The sequence below is a fragment of the Schistocerca gregaria genome, chromosome 5, assembly GCF_023897955.1.
Source record: "Schistocerca gregaria isolate iqSchGreg1 chromosome 5, iqSchGreg1.2, whole genome shotgun sequence".
Taxonomy (NCBI): Eukaryota; Metazoa; Arthropoda; class Insecta; order Orthoptera; family Acrididae; genus Schistocerca; species Schistocerca gregaria.
In genome coordinates this window covers 25,735,483-25,758,478 of record NC_064924.1, presented here as the reverse complement: position 1 = coordinate 25,758,478, position 22,996 = coordinate 25,735,483, and the positions used below count along the sequence as shown (strand labels likewise).

The 22,996-nt window shown below is 40.6% G+C and overlaps 1 protein-coding gene across 1 annotated transcript; it reads right to left on the bottom strand.

Annotated features, from left to right (window-relative positions):
- Positions 1 to 8,653: 8,653 nt before the first annotated feature.
- On the bottom strand, positions 8,654 to 9,298 carry LOC126272775 (zinc finger protein 436-like). Its single transcript, XM_049975920.1, has one exon. The coding sequence runs from the start codon at positions 9,296 to 9,298 to the stop codon at positions 8,654 to 8,656; it is 645 nt and encodes a 214-aa protein (XP_049831877.1).
- Between the last annotated feature and the right edge of the window lie 13,698 nt (positions 9,299 to 22,996).

The window sequence follows — 22,996 nt, the reverse complement described above, 5'->3', positions numbered from 1 at the left end:
ACCAACCCTTTCAATGTAAATCTTAAAATTCACATAGAATAAAAAAAAAGAACATCATTAAATGTAAAAGCTTTGCTGATAAATAAGCAGTTTCTGAGTAAAGTAAAAACAGTCAACATATCATATCATACTTTGATTCCTCCTCTGAACTATTTTATAACTGAACAGTACAAACAGGCAAATGTGACGTGCACAAGAGGAAAACAATTTTAACTTCCTCACAATGATATGTTTACACTCCTCATCACTACAACATTTACAATACCAGCTTACACATCTTGCATGTCATTTCATTCACTTCTTTACATTCCAAGAAATTTTGTGGAAAGCATTTTCTTACAAACTAATATGAAATACAAGAGTGGGCATGGAAAGTGCTCCCGTATATACAGTAGTGCAAAGAGCATATCGACAAGTAACAGTTACAAGTAACACAGCACTATTTCACAGAAGCATTATTGGAGAAGCATAGTCTTTCAGTATAAAGTAGGTAAAAAGCCTAACAAAAAATGTAGGAACTTGGTGCAGTTTGAAAGTTAAATTAGATATCCACTGCTGGTTTGTGAATAGTCAGTGTGTTTTCAGGGAAAAGCTCATATCCTATGTGTTATTTATTGACACTGGTGTAAAGGAACAGAGAGTGATGGGAAATATCTGAACAAACATTCTGCAAACACGAAGGCCACACAGTCCAGAGAAAATGCAGTGGAGTAAAAGCTGTCTCAGTGCAAAAATGTGCAGTCAGATCTAGAGACGACTGCAAAGCTGTGTAAAGGTTAGTGACTTGCTTTAAATGTTGAGAAATGTAAAATTGGGTATGCTGCAAAATGAAGAAACATAGTATCATACGACTCCAGTACTAACGAGACACAATTGGAATTGGTCAACTCGTACAAATATGTGGCTGTTACACTTCATAGAAATACAAAATGGGATGACAACATATGCTCAGTTAAATGTAAAGCAGGCAGCAGATTTTGGTTCATTATTAAGAGTACTGGGGGTACAAAGTCAATATAGAAAACACCCACGTGACCCATTGTAGAATGTCGCTCAAGGCTGTGGGACCTGTACAAAACACGATTAATGTGGGACATTTAACGATACAGGGAAGGGGAGCACAAATCTGTTTGATTCACAGGAAAGTGTCACAAAGATGCTGAAGAAACTGAACTGGAACCCTCTCGATGATAGACATGAACTGCCCCAAAAAAATCCTACGTACATAGTTTTGACAAAACCAGCTCTGAGCAAAGAATCTAGCAACACAGTACAACAGTCTACCTATTGCTCCCTCAGGTATCACAAAGAGGAGATCAGACTATTTGTGGCAAACATGGAGGTGTTTAAGCAATCTTTTATCCTGAAGAAGACCTAATAACTAGTATAATGGGTTTGCAGCATACAGACACAGATCTGTCGCTCCATTCATGTGAAGATTTGGTAGTAAATTACGAATGTGTTGCACTTTGAGCCCAATGTTTTGTACTCTTTACAAGTGTTCCGCAAACACTAATATGAGGGCCAACAGCAGAAATAAGTTAGCCCACACATTGGGCTGACCACCTCGAGGCATTGCGGTGCTCACTGCAGTGTGTTTACTGTATTTTTCCCCTTTTCTTTTATTAACAAATAAGGGAATAACAGCATTTTACTGCAGTCTGTGCAGTAAAAATTTTAGTAATTCGTTTGAAATGAGCTCTCTTGAACATTTGTTAGTCATTTACTTGTCACACAGATTATCTAAAATTAGAATTTAATGTAAACTCTGCCTCCATCAAATTAGAAAAGGAATAAGACAAGGATGGTCCTTACCCCCTTATTTTTTATTTAATCTTTTCATTGACATTCGAAGGAAACACACTTGTTGTTAAATCCCTATACATTGCAACAGTTCTGCAGCTATTGGATTAATAGCTGAAGGAGAAGAACATATGCACAGTATACACAGAAGTAATATTCACCCTGCACAATGTCAGATGTGAAGTGGCTGCTAACACAGAGACACAAAACGTCTGGAACATGTTGACTTATTTCCTCTACAAACATTGGCCACCATCAAATTGTTCAAAGTCCAGGAAGTGTTTATTACAGTCTGCTGCTCCACTTTTGTCACAGTTAACAAATGTACCAAAAGTGGAGAAGAATTGCTACCCAGTCACAAATAGGGTCTGTGAACTTCACAGTCCTCAAAAGTTTAAACTTGCACTGGCTAATAGAAATCCTATCACGGTAGTGAAATACTGGCCACAACCTATATAAATATTGTACACAGTGTAAATATTTGATTATGTCCAGTTATATTCTGTGTAGCACTGTAAATCATTCTGTCTTAATTTCTTAGTTTATAAACTGTCAATTGATTAATTTATCCACAAACATTTAATATTCTTTTTATTCGGTATCTATTTTGAACAGTACTTGTGACATGAATACAGAAAAGGACCAGTTCCTTCATAGTGTTAAAGAGAATCTTAGTGTTATAGAATATTGTATTGGACAAGAAGCCTTTGCTATAGGTAACAATAACACATTTCAAGCATAAATTAAAATCAATACTAATACTAGTACAGATGAGTTTAGACAAAGGTTATTACGGATTTTTTGATCAATCAGTGGTCTCTCTGATGTCCAAATATGTAAATCTAAGACAAACAGTTTCTTGTATTGTTCAAATAATGAAGGGGAACAAATTAAAATGAAAATAATCTTTCCTTTGTTGTTTGATTATGTAGATGGCCTACATATACTCAAGAGACTGACTATACAGATCCTCTTTCAGTTAACAACTGGAGCTGGAATGATGGCAGTGAAATAAGTGAGAGAACTGTCCTGCTCAGGAAGAAAGATAATGCAGGATGGCCAAGTGAGGAAGACTTCAGGAGTAGTGGAACAGGTGAAGACAGCTTTCTCTGATAAGAGCACTCTACCAGTACTGTGTGCCTGTACTGCAATGAATACCCAGTTCATGAAAGTATACATACGAAGCAGAGCATTGTGTGGGAGCAAAATGTGGGCATCTGGTAATAAGGAGAAGAAAAAAGGGGAAATATGCAAAATGCAGACTCCAACAGTAGTAAAGAAATAAATTGGCAAGTGGAGTACAAAATTATGAAGTGCTAAAAACAATGCTTGAAGGAACAAATCCATATAAAAGACAGATTTGTGGGATGTCTGCTACAGTATAGTTGAGTCAGAGCTGTAATGAACAGCAGAGGGGAAAAATAGCTGGTGAAGACAGAGAAAATGTGAAACACACTACAAAGGATTTTGGGTGCAATTTTTAGGTGGAGAGGAAGAGATTAGCATGGGGCAGGAAAAGATACAGGTCAATGTCCAATATATGAGAGCGTAAAAGGAAAGTGTAATTCGATTACTGGGAAAGTAATGCCTCCATGTACCACCGTACTAAGTGCCAATTTCTTTAGGGCTGTGGACGGGAGGAGCCTGTCCTGCCATGACAACCACAGGCCCCAGATGTTACACACTTAAATTCTTTATCCTAGGGCTGCATCAAGGATAGCATTTACACCATTTTAGTTTAGACACTCGGAGCAGAGATAGGCAACTATCGCCATCACTGTGTGTGGAAGAATGTGCACCAGGCAACCAAGTAAGAGAGTTGTCATGCCCTGTGTGTTTCAAAGTCTTTCTTAGTTCCATTTCCTGGTACGTTCTCCCATGGCAAAAATTTGATATACAGGGTGTCCACATGAAATCTCACTGATTTCCAACTGCTATTTAAAAATAAATAAATAAAACTACTAAACAGAGATACTTGCACAACTTGCAGCATCATTAAAAGCAACTCAAAATGTCTTATATACCTTTCTCTGAACAATTTTTTTAGTTTTGTTTCAGGTGCTGAATAATTACTAGAAATGACCCCACCACAAGATCATGTGTGGCATGCAGAAATGAAATTGCATACTGCTTCCAAAGAAAGTTTAGTCACAGATTTCAAAGGGAGCTGCCAGACATGAAGACAACTGAGGCTCGGTATGTTTAGTTTGTACCACTGAGGGTAAACAGAAACTCAGGTTCCAGCAGAAAAGGCACATCTAATGAAATGCTATAAAGGGACATATCAAACAAACCCATCAAAGTCAGTGCACCGAGCTTCATGAGAGATAAACACCCCTCACTCGGTAGTCTGTGAGGGGCTGCATAAACAACTCCACCTGCACACTTATGGACTTCAAATTGTGCAAATATCGAAGTCAAATGGCTATTCACATTTGCTGTTTAGATTTTGCACCTGTTTAAACAAAATCCCAAATATCTGGGAAGCAGATTTTCTCCTACTAAGCAAATTTCTGTAAATGTAGGAAGGTCAATCGTTACAACATTCACATCTCAGGTTCCAAAAGCCCTCCAAAGTTTCTGAGAATGTGTCATAGACAGGAGAAGATGAATCTGAGGCATGCACTGATGAAAGACAGTACAGTCTGACCATTTTTCTGCAGCGAGGAAATAGTAATGAGAACTGTTTATCTGGGTGTACTTCAGAAGTTTTCTGTCCCTCAGCTTCTTCCATTCCAGCCAAATGTGATCGTCCAGCAGGATGGTGCACCACTTCACTGCAGTTTACACATTCACAATTTCCCAAATCAAACATCTGAGTGGGGCCAGATAGGATGCAGCAAAGAAACAGTTGCAAGTTCATTCCGAGCGAACGTTTGTTTTAGGATAGCTAGCTGCATGTAACTTTTGGGGCTGACATCTGCCAGCCTAAATGGGAGACACACATGCATCTGTCACCACCTGCCATGGGAAAGCTATCCAATGTCTCTTACTGGACACATACATTCACCACCTATAAAATGATATTAAATATTCAATCATTTCCAAAATCGGTACACTACATTTTAACATTCAGGAGATGATTGTATCCAAATTTCCGCTTTATAACTATCACAGTTTCTGCTAAAAAAAGTAAAAACCAACATTTAGGAAACTAAATTCAGTTAGGAAATATAATAGTTTATAATTATTTTTCATGTTTGTAATATAAAAATCAGACAAAATTATAATTGGTGTCTAAGATTGTTGTGGGAGTGTATGTGAGTGAATGAGAGTGTCTATGTGGGACATGCGTCAAATTTTAATGTTACATTATGTACCATCTTCAGTAGCCTGCAAGAGTTACTCAAGCCTGTTGTGGGAAAATGTTCAAGGGGAATTTGTCCACTTTGCCTATTATGTATTTCTAGGTGTGATTGCTATTGTAACAGAGCATCCAGAAAGTCAGCTGGAGTATTATCTGTATCTAAAGGATATTTCCAGATTTATTGCCTTTTCGTTTTCGTTTATTATACATTACTTTAATATTTGAAACAATTACTAACAAAGAGATAGAGGGGCTGGCCAGTACTTACCTCAGCTCAGTACAGCCAATAGAGACACAAAAAACAACCGAAAATTTAAGCTCCTAGCTTTCAGAATAAATGTTCCTTCATCAGGGAGGAGAGAGAGGAAAGAAAGGGAAGGAGGGAAAGTGGATTTAGTTACTCACAACCCAGGTTATGAAGCAACAGGGAAAGGAAAACAGGGAAGGTAGCAAGGATGGAGGCATGGTTGTCAGAGGGAAGCCAAAGATATTCTACTGCAGGTACTGTGCCAGCTTCAAAGCTGGCACAGTACCTGCAGTAGAATATCTTTGGCTTCCCTCTGACAACCATGCCTCCATCCTTGCTACCTTCCCTGTTTTCCTTTCCCTGTTGCTTCATAACCTGGGTTGTGAGTAACTAAATCCACTTTCCCTCCTTCCCTTTCTTTCCTCTCTCTCCTCCCTGATGAAGGAACATTTATTCCGAAAGCTAGGAGCTTAAATTTTCGGTTGTTTTTTGTGTCTCTATCGGCTGTACTGAGCTGAGGTAAGTACTGGCCAGCCCCTCTATCTCTTTGTTAGTAATTGTTTCACATCTTTATATGAGATTTTCCATTAATTAGTTACTTTAATATTTGTATATCAGGGTGACGTAGATGCCTCTGTATGTAAGGATTGGTGCAAGCCAGTTTTGGCATGAGTATGGTCATGAGCGAGCATTCTGATTGGCAACGAGTATGGTTAGCAAATCAGAATTGAGATGGGAATGAGGCTGCAAGAAGGGAGTCTATCGCTAGCTTTGAATGCGGATGGTCATGTTACTAGTGTGACTCAAACTAATGTGTAAAATGAAGGACTACTGAGTTCCTCGTGTTTGATATGTGTCATGACTAATGCTGATGTATAGTTACGGACAGTTTTGGGAAGTTTTAGAACTGTATTGTTGGAATGATATTCGCGTGTGAAAATTTGGCCTTCATAGTATCCGTGTGGCATGTTTCAGTAATCAACCACTGAGCATTTTTGGTGAGCAATTTCATTTTTGAAATCCACCAGAAGAACCGAATATAATAACTCATGTTAGTGGTGGAATTAATGACTGTGGAAATGTTGTTTAACTCGGGTCTGATTTAGACAGATTTCTGGCTACTGTGCATGCTAAATGAGTGTATGAATTGTGAACCTGACAAAAATAGCCAATAGTTTAAATGTGGACTGAATAGTACCGTTTCCTTGGTTATAAGAACAAATAAACATTTTTATGTGGAAATTTCGAGCATTATTTTCCAGAAGCCAATCCATTATCTTACCAGCCGATAAATTTTTTATTGACAGTTTTTCTATAGAGCTTCATTTTATTACTAGAGTTGCGCATCCTCAGAAGTTGTAGATATTATATGGTGTTTTTTATGAGTACTGCTTTTACATAATCTTGTAAGTATCTACATTGCCAAGTGAAGGGACATCAAACAAATGCCAGTGAATTTCTAATTTGCAGCCTGCACAGCACAAGGAATTTCAAACCCAGCCACACTGCACCTTGGCGATCTCAGGACACGAGCCCTCCAGATTTCTCCATGTGGCATTACGTGGAGGACAATTGGGTGCGCATCACCTGCACATAACTTGAGTAATCTCCACAGAGATACAGATACAGACACAGATACAGATACAGATACACGAGTCTCTGTTACAGCATATGTGCTCATGTGCACAGCTGCTGCAAACTGTAGTATCTGTCCCTCACAAATTTCTTAAAAATTGCATATGAGAATCAATGTGGTTTTGTGTGGGCATCCCCTATACCATGTGTTTAGGCTCTATACAGCAAGTTCGATAGCACAGCACTGCCAAGAAATGGTACTGAACGAACCATGTCACCCTACATCGAAATCCTTCTAATGAAATTACTGGCAGATCAAAACTGTGCACCATCTGGGATCCAAACCTCAGCCTCAGCTGTTGCAGGCAGCCATTCCTCTATTCTGGGAGCGCTAGCCCAGCAATGACATATGTGGGAGAGCTTCTGTGAACTAACTTTGTAAGGTAGGAAGTACATCTGTGTGGAGGCAGGTCTTGAATCATGCCTGGCTAGCTCAGCTGGTAAGAGCACGGCCAGCTAAGGGTGAGTCCCAGTTGGCACACAGTTTAAATATGCCAGGCAGTTTCAAAAGGCCCACACTCCATTGTCAACTGACAGATTTATTCAGTTCTTTTTATGTTCACGTTGAGACCTACATTGAGCTTCTCGGAGGAAGCGAATTACACACATCAGCCACTTTTTTATTTTGAAACAAACACTTAATTTTATGGGCAATTTGTATTTTTTGCTCCTTAGGCATTAGCAAACAGCCTGATGGTACAAATAAAACAAATGTTATGAGCACCATCATCACGTACAGTCTTATGACACATTTCTCTCATCCACAAACAAGAACTAATGAAGTTTTCACGCTCTCAAACTAAAATAGAGCCAATAATCACAGCACATGATACATCACAAATAATAGATAATGCTACATTGGCACAGTTTAGTTCAGTAATTATCAATTCTTCTGTGAATGTGGGTTTTGAGCTGATTACTTAAGATGTATACACAGATAAAGCAGTTGTACATACTTCCTATCGAAAGTCTGCTTCATCCACTTCAGTTCGGTACTTGTAGTGTTTGTACAGTGAATATTTGCACACATTGTCTAAAATGCTGAATGGTGACAGTAAGAAAAGCACTGCTGAAAAAGACTAATACATAGCTTTGAACAGAAGTAAAGTGTGGAAAATAAAAAAAACTCAGATGAGAGGAGAATGACAGCTTTTGGAGTGTGGCACTTCAGAAGAATGTGTGGTAAGTTTCAGTGTTTAGACAGAAGCAAAAAAGAGACACACAGAACAGAACAACACAAAGAGCTGCACCAAATCATTCTTTGGACTGGATATTACAACAACACCAACAACAAGAACAACAACAACAAATACTAGTGAAATTTATTCTCATTTGCAAGATGAACAGCATTGTCATACGTGTGTTGCTATCCAAATTGTATCACCATTAATGTTGTTTGTGTCAAATTTTGTACAAAAAATATCTGTAGTGTTTCTCTCTGGCTGAATATACAATCATGTATTGAGTTTGACTCATGTGCCCTAGATTTTTTATGCAATATTTCCAAAGTGTTCTTATATTGCTTGAAAAAATATGGGAACTGTCATTCTACTGGTGAACTATATGGGAACCCCATACATCATTTTGTGACTATCTCAATTGGCAGTGCAAAATAAACACATTACTGTGAGTTCTCACAACAACACAGGAGCCACAAAGACTCACGCGGAATTGTACACGGCATTTGGGATGCAGGAAGCACAACAGCAGTCGTGCACCTTGGTGTGCTTGAGCATGTGGTCTTTGCGAATGAAGCCCTTTCTGCAGACATGACAGATGTATGGCCGCTCTCCAGAGTGCAACAATTTGTGGCGGGCCAGGTGTGCTCTGTTAGTGAACTTCTTGGGGCACTCGTCGCAAGAGTGCCGTTTGCCGGAATCGGCTCCAGCACTGTGCTCCGTGAGGTGGGCTCTGTATGTCGTGAGGCCGGGGAGCACTGCCCCACATAGCTCGCACTCTAAGTATGTGCCGCCAGAGTGGGAGACGATGACGTGCCGCCGCAAGGTAGAGTCGCTGTCGAAGGACACACCACAGACGGGACACATGCGTGCCGACTCGGGGGAGCCGTCCGGCGAGGCGACCGTCGCCGTAACTGCGGGAGTTGGAGGAGGAGAACGTTTTGACTCAGCTGCACATATTGTGATGCCAGGGTACTGAGACTGCAGCTTCTCGATGTGTCGGGGGAGAAGAACTGCTTCGCCTCTGCACTGACCGGCCGTGACGGGCGTCAACTGTGGCACGCCAATCTGTGGACTGGTCTGGCTCACACTGTCATATGTATTACTTTCACAGACCATCTGCGGCATGATCCGGTAAGCATTCTGTCTGCCATTCCTGAAAGAGGTGTCATCAGGGGGGAAGGACGAGACGGTCTTTCGTACAGCGCCGCCTCTACCACTACTGTCAGGAGCGACAGTAACTGCAGAACTGGTAACACTTGTAGTCGGTACGGACAATGACTGTGAGCTGTTGCCTGACCTATGAGGATGCACGAGCTGCTGCTGCTGCTGAAGGTGTTGCAGGCAGAGGTCGTGCTGCTCCTGCTGCTGTATTCGGTGCCGTATTTTGTGCTGCTCGTGCACTCGCTGCTGGTACAGGTACTGCTGCTGCTGGGAGTGCATCATATCCCATCTCATCTGGAATGCGAGGCTGTCCTGGGGACCATCAGGTACCGACGGTGGCTGGCAGAACTGGGACCCAAACAGCCTGGGCATATCGTGTCGCTGCCACTCGTACTCGTATGAGCAGAAAGGCTGTGGCACGTATGCCGGTGCTCTGCCTCCATCTGGCATCAGTTGTGGCTGCTGCAGTGTTGGTGTGCCCACCTGATATTGACGAACATTTTATCATATTAGTAACTTAAAAGTTAGAAATATTTTTGTTAGTAATATAAATTAGCAACATAGTTTCATCAAAAAATCTCTCAGATTTGCAGATTGAAATTTCAACTTACATGATTCAAGTTTTGTCGTACAGGTTTACTTGTCAGTACTTCTTGAGTTTCAGAACATGACTGCAAAAAATTCGAGATGTATGGAAAATAGACACTCTGAGCTTTGATTTATAATACGGGCAGTGGCCCGATTGCAGAGTGCACTACTAGTGGGCAAGCACGTCAGAAAACGGCACATAACGGAGTGATGCGTACAGTCATGTCCTCAAATTTGCTGAATCTGAGTCTCTGTGATGGTTCAGTGATGTTCTCATACCGAATGTCAGGTGAAAGCTCCAACAGACAAAACAATTCACAGACAGTATGACATATTCTGTGTGTCTCGCTGCTTATATGTTGTGAAGAAGACATGCTGGCTGGTACCACCGGCAGAGGTGTGTCACTATTGTTTGCCGGGAGCCCTGAAAAGTTGACAACATTCGAGAGCACAGAACTGCAGCTACCATTGGGCACATTCTACACAAACATTTGCATGTAAAGCCGTACCAGCTGTAGCCATTGCTATTTGGGATAGTGATCTTCCTTCTGACTTTCAGAATTACTTGCAGTGACTACTGGAGGAAGGCTTTTTCAGACAAGCTGGTTTCCAATGAGAAATCCATGTTTTGTGTTTCTGGAAAGGTGAACCATCATAATATGCACATTTTGGGGCACAAAAATCCACATGAGATTGTGGAACACACTTGTGATGCACCTATATTTAGTTTGTTTGTGCCATTTGGTCTTCAAAACAGGTCAGACTTTTTTTGGCAGAGACAAATGTGACTGATTTTGTGGACCTGGATGTGCTGCAGCATAGGCTTATGCCACAATTACAGCAAAACAGAGGAGAAACTATTTTGCAATAATGCTCCATCACACTTTTTTTCAGATGCTCATAATTACCTCAAGAGCAATCTGCCTCAGCATCAGACTAGATGTGCATTTTGGCACTAGTCTTTTTCAGCAGCCACTATGGTCATCTGTCTTAGGTCCATGCAATAACTTCTTTTGGGTTTATGTCACAGATTGTACGTTTGTGACTCTGCTGTCAGTTAATCTGGAAGTGTTGCAGGGAATTTTAACAATGAAGTTGCTGATACCATTCGTGACATTCACGAAGAGTTTGAGCATCATACTGATGATTGGCGTGTCACAATGTCTGGACGTATTAAGTGGTCTAATGAACTAAAGGAAGAACATAATACTATGTATAATTAAAATTAATCAGGATAATGTACAAAAACAGATTTTAACCATGTAATTAAAAAATTATCTTTCCGATAACAGTGGATGAAATGCAATTAGTGTAATTCAGTAGACTCAGAATATAGAGTTTAATGTCCTGTAAAAGTTCCATGACAATGGCTATGCTGATTCCTGATATACAGTTTATCTTCTGCATGTTTGCAGTTTTCTCTGCAGCTTCTTCTGAAAGCTCAGATCACTTGTGAATAATTGAGGCTTTACTTTTTGTATACCATCTGTGACACAATCACACCATTTCACAATGCAGTAACCAACTTTGAGCAGTTAGTGGTTATCTTGAGAATGAAGGCACAAGGTGTATGTGGTTTTTGTTGCATTGTGAACAATAATAGTAAAATCAATCTATTAACAGTTTTTGTCATATGTGAAAGCAAGTTTTTCTTTACTAGTTTCCATTTCTTGAGTTGTCACATCACCTAACAGAGATTATTCCAGATACAGCCAAACTATTAAATTTTACCAAAATTCATTATAAGTTGTCCTACACAATTCCGTGCCATGCCATGTCATTATGTGATAACCCTATGTATATGAGAAACAGACAAGTAAACTTAAAAATAATGTCACTAGTATAAAATATGTACAGAATTTGGCAGCAAAAAACAGATCACTTTTCAAACTAGATGCCCTCCACACTACGGTCATTCTTGACTGTAAGCATGACATCCTGAGAAAGTCGTCGAAATATGAGAAGGTTGGCAAAGTGCTACACTGCATTGAAATTATTAAAAAATGATACAAAACTGAATATTCATTGCTGGTAGATAAAATGCCTGTGTACAGATAAGGATGTGTTATTATATAGGTCATAAAATAAAAGAACACACCTGCACTTCTCAGTCAATTATGAACCAGCACAAAAATGTAAAAGTGAATATATTCCACTTTGAAAGACTATGGCAGAAAAATGGTGAACCAGCTTCACATCTGAATCAATTATGAGTCTACAGCTATGTGACAAATTCTCCATCACACTCACAATTGTGCAATGGGAAGCACCTCTCCAACCCAACAACTCCAGCCCAACAACTCACAGACAATGACAATTCCCAAAGTTGGCGAGTGTCCTGGGATGCTACAACTGAGCAACAAACATTACAACGATTCAGTGCATGTTGACAATTAACACTCTCCTGCCCTATTTCTCAGAACGCCCAGGGTCTTTCAGAATGCCCTGACTTCTCCAGTAAATTAATTATACCTGAGATTTCCTGATTTTCCAGACACGTTACAACCTTGTAACCTGCCCTTGTCACCACTCACCACATTCTGTTCTATTCTCCTACTTTCGTTTGACATGAGCTATGACCCTACTGTCTAGAACTACACTATTTTCTGGCTGTCACACTTGCTTCAGTTTCTCTACTAGCACTAAATGAATAATATAATACTTAAAATGTAGGATAAGATAGACTGCTACTTACCAAAAAGAAGACACATCACGCTGCAGACAGGCATGATTAAAGACACTCGCATACAGTTTTTGTCCACAGCATTCATCAGTAAAGAAACCACACACACACACACACACAAACACACACACACACACAAACACATCTTGCGCACACCTGGAAGCAACTCCAGTATCTCGGGCTGGAATGCTGACCTGAGATGCTGGAGTTGGCTGTCAGGTGTGTGTGTGTGTGTGTGTGTGTGTGTGTGTGTGTGTGTGTGTGTGTGTGTGTGTCCTTTACTGACAAAGGCTGTGGACGAAACCTATATGTGAGTGTCTTTTAATTGCTCCTGTCTGCAGTGTGACGTGTCTTCTTTATAGTAAGTAGCAATCTACCTTTTCCTACTTTGTTGATATTCCTACCTGGAGTTTCCAGTGTTTGTTTCAATATAATACTTAGATTTACATGAAAAACAATCTTTGGTGAGATTAAATAAACTGTTAATGGTTACCTTCACTTGCCCACAAAATGTTCATCTTCTTTGTGATTGAAAACTTTCACATTTTCTCTCACACTTCAAATAATGTGATATGTTCGTATGTACTAAATGATACAAGTGACTCACTTTACTTTAATGTGTAATTATAGGAAGTATCAAAGCAGCAAAGGCCATAATACTACCAAAACTTTGCAGATGTGTGACTGGCCAATGTAGGATAGCACCATAGGTATTTTAATAAAAATACTCAGTCTCAATGACAAATGACATTTTATTCCATTACTGTTTACTAATAAAAGAAATTATTCAGATAGTGAAGGGAGACGAAAATTTAATAGTAATGGGTGACTGGAATTCGAGTGTAGGAAAAGGGAGAGAAGGAAGCATAGTAGGTGAATATGGATTGGGGCTAAGAAATGAAAGAGGAAGCCGCCTAGTAGAATTTTGTACAGAGCACAACTTAATCATAGGTAACACTTGGTTTAAGAATCATGAAAGAAGGTTCTATACGTGGAAGAACCCTGGAGATACTAAAAGGTATCAGATAGATTATATAATGGTAAGACAGAGATTTAGGAACCAGGTTTTAAGTTGTAAGACATTTCCAGGGACAGCTGTGGACTCTGACTACAATCTATTGGTTATGAACTGTAGATTAAAACTGAAGAAACTGCAAAAATGTGGGAAATTAAGGAGATGGGACATGGATAAACTGAAAGAACCAGAGGTTGTACAGAGTTTCAGGGAGAGCATAAGGGAGCAATTGACAGGAATAGGGGAAAGAAATACAGTAGAAGAAGAATGGGTAGCTCTGAGGGATGGAGTGGTGAAGGCAGCAGAGGATCAAGTAGGTAAAAAGACGAGGGCTGCTAGAAATCCTTGGGTAACAGAAGAAATATTGAATTTAATTGATGAAAGGAGAAAATATAAAAATGCAGTAAATGAAGCAGGCAAAAAGGAATACAAACGTCTCAAAAATGAGATTGACAGGAAGTGCAAAATGGCTAAAAAGGGATGGCTAGAGGACAAATGTAAGGATGTAGAAGCTTATCTCACTAGGGGTAAGATAGATACTGCCTACAGGAAAATTAAAGAGACCTTTGGAGAGAAGAGAACCACGTGTATGAATATCAAGAGCTCAGATGGCAACCCAGTCCTAAGCAAAGAAGGGAAGGCAGAAAGGTGGAAGGAGTATATAGAAGGTTTATACAAGGGTGATGTACTTGAGGACAATATTATGCAAATGGAAGAGGATGTAGATGAAGACGAAATGGGAGATACGATACTGCGTGAAGAGTTTGACAGAGCACTGAAAGACCTGAGTCGAAACAAGGCCCCCCAGTAGACAACATTCCATTGAAACTACTGACGGCTTTGGGAGAGCCAGTCATGACAAAACTCTACCAGCTGGTGAGCAAGATGTATGAGACAGGCGAAATACCCTCAGACTTCAAGAAGAATATAATAATTCCAATCCCAAAGAAAGCAGGTGCTGACAGATGTGAAAATTACCGAACTATCAGTTTAATAAGTCACAGCTGCAAAATACTAATGCGAATTCTTTACAGACGAATGGAAAAGCTGGTAGATGGGGACCTCAGGAAGGATCAGTTTGGATTCCGTCAAAATGTTGGAACACGTGAGGCAATACTGACCTTACGACTTATCTTAGAAGAAAGATTAAGAAAAGGCAAACCTACGTTTCTAGCATTTGTAGACTTATTGAAAGCTTTTGACAATGTTGACTGGAATACTCTTTTTCAAATTCTAAAGGTGGCAGGGGTAAAATACAGGGAGCGAAAGGCTATTTACAATTTGTACAGAAACCAGATGGCAGTCATAAGAGTCGAGGGGCATGAAAGGGAAGCAGTGGTTGGGAAAGGAGTGAGACAGGGTTGTAGCCTCTCCCCGATGTTATTCAATCTGTATATTGAGCAAGTAGTAAAGGAAACAAAAGAAAAATTTGGAGTAGGTATTAAAATTCATGGAGACGAAGTAAAAACTTTGAGGTTCGCCGATGACATTGTAATTCTGTCAGAGACGGCAAAGGACTTGGAAGAGCAGTTGAACGGAATGGATAGGGTCTTGAAATGAGGATATAAGATGAACATCAACAAAAGCAAAACGAGGATAATGGAATGTAGTCCAATTAAATCGGGTGATGCTGAGGGAATTAGATTAGGAAATGAGACACTTAAAGTAGTAAAGAAGTTTTGCTACTTAGGAAGTAAAATAACTGATGATGGTCAAAGTAGAGAGGATATAAAATGTAGACTGGCAATGGCAAGGAAAGCGTTTCTGAAGAAGAGAAATTTGTTAACATTGAATATAGGTTTAAGTGTCAGGAAGTCATTTCTGAAAATATTTGTTTGGAGTGTAGCCATGTATGGAAGTGAAACATGGACAATAACTAGTTTGGACAAGAAGAGAATAGAAGCTTTCGAAATGTGGTGCTACAGAAGAATACTGAAGATAAGGTGGATAGATCACGTAACTAATGAGGAGGTACTGAATAGGATTGGGGAGAAGAGAAGTTTGTGGCACAATTTGACTAGAAGAAGGGATCGGTTGGTAGGACATGTTTTGAGGCATCAAGGGATCACAAATTTAGCATTGGAGGGCAGTGTGGAGGGTAAAAATCATAGAGGGAGACCGAGAGATGAGTACACTAAGCAGATTCAGAAGGATGTAGGTTGCAGTAGGTACTGGTAGATGAAGAAGCTTGCACAGGATAGAGTAGCATGGAGAGCTGCATCAAACCAGTCTCAGGACTGAAGACCACAACAACAACAACAACTGTTTACTAGATTCAGTTTTACTAGACTATCTACAGACCAATAGATGACACCGTCAATGACCAGCCTAGATGACAAGTAGAGCTCCTGTGTACACTGGGAGGCACCAGTCACAACTGCTCACAGATATTTCCGACAACAGCAAACAAAGATGCCAATGTAATGGGTATGGGACAAGTGACAATGCGTGCAATGTACTGCTCAGTAAAAATGTTGTTTTCCTTTGATTGACAGGTTTCCTTTGTGGAATAGTATGTTGTCAGTTGACAGTACACACGAGTTGACTTCCTGTGGGAAATACGGAGATGCCACAGTACCAAACAATTCGAAAATGATGAGATTAACCTCCTGTTTCTGTGATCACAGATCAGTTGCAGATGAAAAGAGAAACAGTAGGCTAGCCATTTTGGTAAATGCTAAACTAGCTAGTTAAGAAATATGACACTGCATTTCCCTTCAGAAATTTTGAGAAGAATATCTGTCTAATTTCAGATTTCATATGGGAGTGCTCAGAACCTGCGCAGAAGTTGAATTCAGACAAATTGTTTTTGTAGTGTTCAAGCATTAAGGGAACTGATAAACAAAAGTATCTAGTGTACTGCACACAGTTTCAGTCATTTCTCGACATATGTGATTTCAGAGCATTGGACTGTGTTCTCTTCACTGGGTAGGCATGGCTTCATCTTTCTGGTTAGGTGAACAGTTGGAGTACAAGAATTTAGTCAACCATAAATCAAAGCGTTTTTCATGAAAATGCCTCTCACTGTCAGAAAACTGGAGTACAGTATACCACACCACATTGCCAAATAGCGGGCCCTATATCCTTTGAAGCAACAATAAACAGTGTCATGCACTGAGACACTGCTACACAGATTGTTCCGTTTCTTGAAGCAGGTGAACACTATTGTCGTTTACAGCAGTGCAATGCCATTTTTTACAGGTCTAATAAAACAATTCATTTCTTAAGCAAATTTTTTGGCAATCAAACCATCTGTTAAAAGTTGGTGTCTCCATGTTCTCCCGATTTAATGCCTCTAGACTTCTTTCTGTGGGAAAAGCCACATACACTGGCACTGACATAGTAAGAGAGATTAACAACATCAGTGTAAACATGCTCCTGAAAATGATCTGAAATGTGGTAAAATGAGTCTGTGCATGCATTACTGGACTGGGCAACCACCTGAGAGAAGTTATATACAACATGTGTGACATTGCTGAATATAATAGACATCATAAATATCGAAATGAGTGATGTGCTGATCGCCCTGTACACTGTTCAGATCATACACTGTACTTCACAGTTCTGGGATGTACCAAAGGAAGAAAGGTCATATTACTATCCTCTAGTAAATGAGATTAAATAAAATAATAATATTATGAGAAGGAAACTTGCTACTCACCATATAGCAGAGATGCTGAGGCTCAGATAGGCACAACAAAAAGATTTTCACACTTAAAGCTTTCAGCCAATGGCATTTATCAACATTCCATCCTGGAGTTTACATTGTTTGATTAAATAAAATAAAATTATTCAGTGTAGTGGCTGTTAAAGATTATTTTTACACTCATCCATAAACTGCATGTAGTTTGGTGTACTTATTGCACAAACTGCTCCTTCCAAAATGGAAAATGCATGCTCATTCACACAATAACCACTCACACGGCCAATTTTTCCAGGCACTGGGCACAGAATGCTGCCATGTCTGACGTGAGCACAAGTCTGATAGGGTGTGAGGTGCGGATAAGGAAGGGGAAGATGAGGGATAGAAGGATGGTGGGATAGAAGGCATGTGTTGTGCTGGAGTGGGGGCAGGGAATGGGACAGGTAGGTGGAGCACAGGAATTAGTATAGGCCAAGACGAGGGTTATTACTGAGTTCCCAGTTGCACAACAGGCTGTGAAGCAGTCATTAAAGTGAAGCATATTGTGTTGGGCAGCATATTCAGCAGTCGGGTGTCTCTACTATCTCTTGGACACAGTTTGGAGGTGCCCCTTTGTGTGGACACATAGCTAGTTAGTTGTGATGCTGATGTAGAAGTGACATAGTGGTTGCAGCTTATTTTATAGATCACATGTCTGCTTTCACAGGTAGCCCTGCCATTGATGGAGTAGGAGGTGCCTGTGATGGAACTGGAGTAAATGGTTGTAAGAGGATATATGGGACAGGTCTTGTAATCTAGGTCTATTCCACTGACATTAGCCAGGATGCAAGATGTTAGGAGAAAGGGTGGAATAAGGATGAACAATGATATTACGTAGATTTGGTTGCTGGTGAAATACCACTGTGGGAAGGGTGGAGTGGATATTTCTCATTTCAGGCCATGACAAGAGATAGTCGAAAACCTGGTGGAGAATATGATTCAGTTGGTCCAGTCCTGGGTGGTACTGAGTCAGTTCTGTCCTGTGTGGTACTGAGTCAGTAGAGAAGTGTTCCTCTACAGCCACACAGTGGGTATGTGGGAGGTAGTAAGTGACTGGAGAGCCAAGGCACAGGAAATCTGTTTCTGGACAAGGATGTGACAGTAGTCTTGGTCTGTGATAGCATCAGCGTGACCCTTGGCATATTTTGAGAGGAACTACTCTTCACTACTGATATGATGAACAGGGTAGCTAGGCTATACAGAAGGAACTTCTTGGACTAGGATGGGTGGCAGCTGTTGAAATGGAGATATTGTTAGCAGTTGGTAAGTTTGATGTGAACAGAGGTGCTGATGGAGCCATCTTGAAGTGGAGATCACCACTGAGGAAAGTGGCTTGCTGGGTTGAGGACGACCAGATGAAGTGAATGGGGGAGGTGGTACTAAGGTTTTGGAGGAATGTTGAGACAGAGTCCACACCGTCGGCCCTTATCACAAAGGTGATATGAACATGAACCAGGAGAGGTGTTCCGAATTCAGAGTGATTAGGAAGGATTCCTGTAAATGGCCCACAAATAGGTTGCCATACGAGTACCCACTGATGTACCACAGATTTGTTTATAGGTTATGCCTTCAAGGGAGAGGTAATTGTGGGTGACAATATAGCCAGTCATGGTGACCAGGAAGGAGACTGTGCAACTGGAGTCAGTCGAGCAGTGGAAAAGGTAGTGATTAATATCAGCAAGCCCATTTAGGACAGAGCCTTTATCAGCAGGAGGTCATGATCAGTTTTAGGTGGTGGCTTGCAGTTCTTTCTGCAGATTTAAAATTGGTTTCCATGTTGAGGGATTCAGTAAATGATGCTGAGACAAGGTTGAACTGTAGGAAATTCTGGAAAATTAACAGGAGGGCAGTGGGATAGGATCACAGTTGGATGGAGGAATGAACTGAGTGAGGCAGAGTTCAATATTAGTTTTGGATTGAGTCTGATTTGTTGGGTTGGTGTCAAAAATGTGTTTCCCCTGTACAGACTGGGGAAAGGAGAGAAGCCCAGAATGACAATTTGTGAAAGGGGCAAAAGGTATGGCTTTTGGGAAGGACTAATACTTCTCTAGGACTGGGATTTTGGAGGACATGTTCATGTCTTTTTTTGGGTCTCCTTGGGTTTTGGAATGTGTATGCTAGTGGGAGGAAGTTTCTGAGGGCGTGGCAAATGTAAAGGTCAATAAGACAGGGTTTGTCATGTATGAGAAGATGTGGTGGAGGCTCCTGTAGAGGTGATGGATAGTGATTGTGCATGATGGGAGTAGGAAGTGCACAGGTTGAAATGTTCTTCAAGATGGTGTTATGCATGCTGCTCTAGTTCCCAGAGCACACGAATTTCAGTACAAAAAATGAAATATAGGAATTTGGGCTTGTAGATCACGATAATTTTACAAGTGGAGAGGAGGTGTCACAAGTGAGGTTTGAGATGATTTATATGGTTTTGCAAGACTAGGTTGGTGAGGGCTATGGACTGACAATATCTTAAAACAAAGAGATCCTTTTCGAAGGAGAAGTTTCAGCCAGAGATATGTAATTTGGTGGTCATGCCATTTGGGGGGATTGCATGAGCTACGTAACAATGCCAAAATAGTATGTGGGCCTGAGTTCTGGCCAGGAACAGGGAAACTTTTCTGTACTGAGATAGATAGAGACAGTGTGGATTCATAATGGAAGTTAAAAAATGCATAAAAATACACAGGAAAAATAAAAAAGGAGCAGACGGATTAAGTATACGGAAAGAAAAGTGAAACCTGAGGGAATAGAAGCTACAATGAAAGACAAAAATAAACTTAAATCGATATGAAAACACAATGGGATCAAAGAGAAAAGTAAATAAAAAGACAGCATTCACTCATCCCATACAAAGAAGCCCCTTCCATACAGCCTAGCCCCCATGACCATTGCAGCAGCATTGGTGAGCAGACACTCAACAAAAAACATACTAAAGATCTCTCTGAGGCCTTCATAGATCAAAATTACCCTTCCAATCTTGTCCAGAAGCAGATCTCCCCTGTCTCGTTTCTACGGGCATCTACCACCTCTCACCTACCTGCTGTCCTGCGACAAAGAAGCTATCCCCTTGTGACTCAGTACCATCCAGGATGGGAGCAACTGACTCACATTCTCCAACAGTGTTTACACTATCTCCGGTCATACCCCGAAATATATCCTCCACAGCCATTCCACAGTGGTATACTTGCACCCACCAAACATACACAATATCCTTGTTCGTCACTACTCCACCCCTGTTCCTAACTCTCTGCCTCATGGCTCATATCCCTGCAACAGACTCAGAGGCAAGACCTGTCACATACATCCAGCCACTACCATCCCCTCCAGACCTGTCATGTGCAGGGCTAATTGTGAAAGCAGACATGTAATTTGTAAACTAAGTTGCAACCACTATGCCACTTCTACGTGGACATGACCACTAACAAGCTGTCTCTCCACAAGAATGGCCACTGCCCAACTGTGGCCGAGAGATGGCTGGACCATGCTGCTGCTGAACATGTTGCCCAACACGACATGCTTCACTTTAATATCTTTAATAACTTTAATAACTTAGGTAGGAATGATCATCAAAATAAAATAAGAGAAATCAGAGCTCGAACAGAAAGGTTTAGGTGTTCGTTTTTCCCGCTCGCTGTTCGGGAGTGGAATGGTAGAGAGATAGTATGATTGTGGTTCGATGAACCCTCTGCCAAGCACTTAAATGTGAATTGCAGAGTAGTCATGTAGATGTAGATGTCATGTAGGTGTAGATGTAGAGCATACGTCATCTGGATTTTTCCTACCGACATGAGCTTTTCTGAACTGCACATGTGGGAACTCTCCCTACAAGATGACCTTCATTCCCATACCACCCAGGTCTCAACATTTGCGAATCCCTGTCCTCCATGTACCTGCCCAGCTGGCCGCTTCCACTCCACCCGTCCCACACACGCAAGCCCTGCAATACAGTAGTTTGTGGTCCTATGTTGCCTCCATATGTGTTATGCACATATGAGCTATGCTTTTGTGAATGTGTGTGTGTGTTTTTTCTATTTTGGAAGTAGAACGTTCGTTGAAAGCTTAAATATTTTAGCAGTGTTTTTCATAGTGCCTGTCTGGGACTCAACGCTTCCTCTGCATGGTGAGTAGCCATCTACCCTTTCGATATTGTTGTTATTCCATCCTAGACTTTGCTTACAGCATGCCTTTTAGCGAACCTGTGCTCTAGACGTGTTCCTGATGCCCGACGTCAGTGATGGTGGTGGCACCTTTGGTGGTGGTGGCAGTGGCAGTGGTGGTGGCGGCCCCTGGGACTGTGATGGTGGTGGTGGTGGTGGTTGCAGCAATCTCTGTGCCCCTGGCAGTGGCAGTGCCGGTGCACAAGCTCCCTGTTCTGGCGGCTTCCTGCTGCCCCCTCTGGTGTCGTCACGAGAGCTGCCGCCATCCCCTGAAGCCCAGAGGGTCTTGAGGAAGTCAGCCCGTGACCGCCTTGACTTTTCTGTGTGTAAGAGAGTGAGTTCTATCTTAGGGCTATTACAGGTCAACTGATAGAAAATGTACATTTAACATATAAAAAAGCAGTTTTGTTACATAAATAACCTCTTAATTGCTATACCAATGTGTAAGCATCAAGGTTTATGCACTCTGTTCAGCAAGAGAAGATTCAAAGAACAGCATTGTGGAAGCAGTATATAATTTATATTTATTTGTAGACTACCAGTTTCAGTTAAGTGACGATCTCTGAGTCCTCAGATAATGCTACAAATGTTAACAGAAACAATGAGAGCTATATTCCAGATACCTATGTTCCACCACAACCAGCTTTTTTCCTAAATGCACATTTTCTGATGACAGAGTTCACCAGCAGTCTATGTAGCTAATTCAAGAGAAAAAAATAATTACAAAGCCTCCCAGTAAACTCTCACAAGGAGATATTCATTTCAGAAGAAGCCGTGGGCAGTGTAACAAATGTATCTTAAATACAGTGGCAGTAGTTTCTATTAACATATACATTACTTAGATGTGGAGCACAAAATGTACACAACATTGTGTTAAAGGAAGGTTTTTTGGCCAGAAATACATAATTTTTTTAGTTGCAGCACTTCTCATGTATACATGTACGTATTGTCATCTACATTTTCACTGAGTGCATAAACTGATAGTCTACTCCAGCATTCAAAAGAATCTGCGGAAGGTACATCCTCTGGCTGAAATGGCAACTTTTGGCAGTTCTGGGATTCCGTTCCTTAAATGAATGGAAACTGTGAGGTTCTGTCTGTATCTGCATAAAAAGGAAACTTTATATTACATTATTTGAAACTAAACTAAAGGATTCACTATTTATTACCAAAAATAGCATTTCTGACAGATTGTAATAATCATTTCAATAATTTGGATTTGTGTTTGCAAGGAAAGGAATACACTATTTCAGATACCTGTATGATTACAGATATTAGTAGATTCCAGTGTAAACTTAGCTTGCATTGTAACTATATCAGAAAATTTTCATCATTTCCTGTGTTGTTGTGCATCATTGCTGCAAAGTGAAGCAAGAATATGTGGAAGTAAAATTTTCAAGACTTCCTTCAAATATTGATGAAGTCTCCAATGAGTTTCAGAGCCATTTTCAAGATCTTAAATGGCTATATCAGGATATCTTTAATTTTAACAATCTGATAAAAATTAGAAGTGATCTTCAAGAAGAAGTCTACAGATTACAAA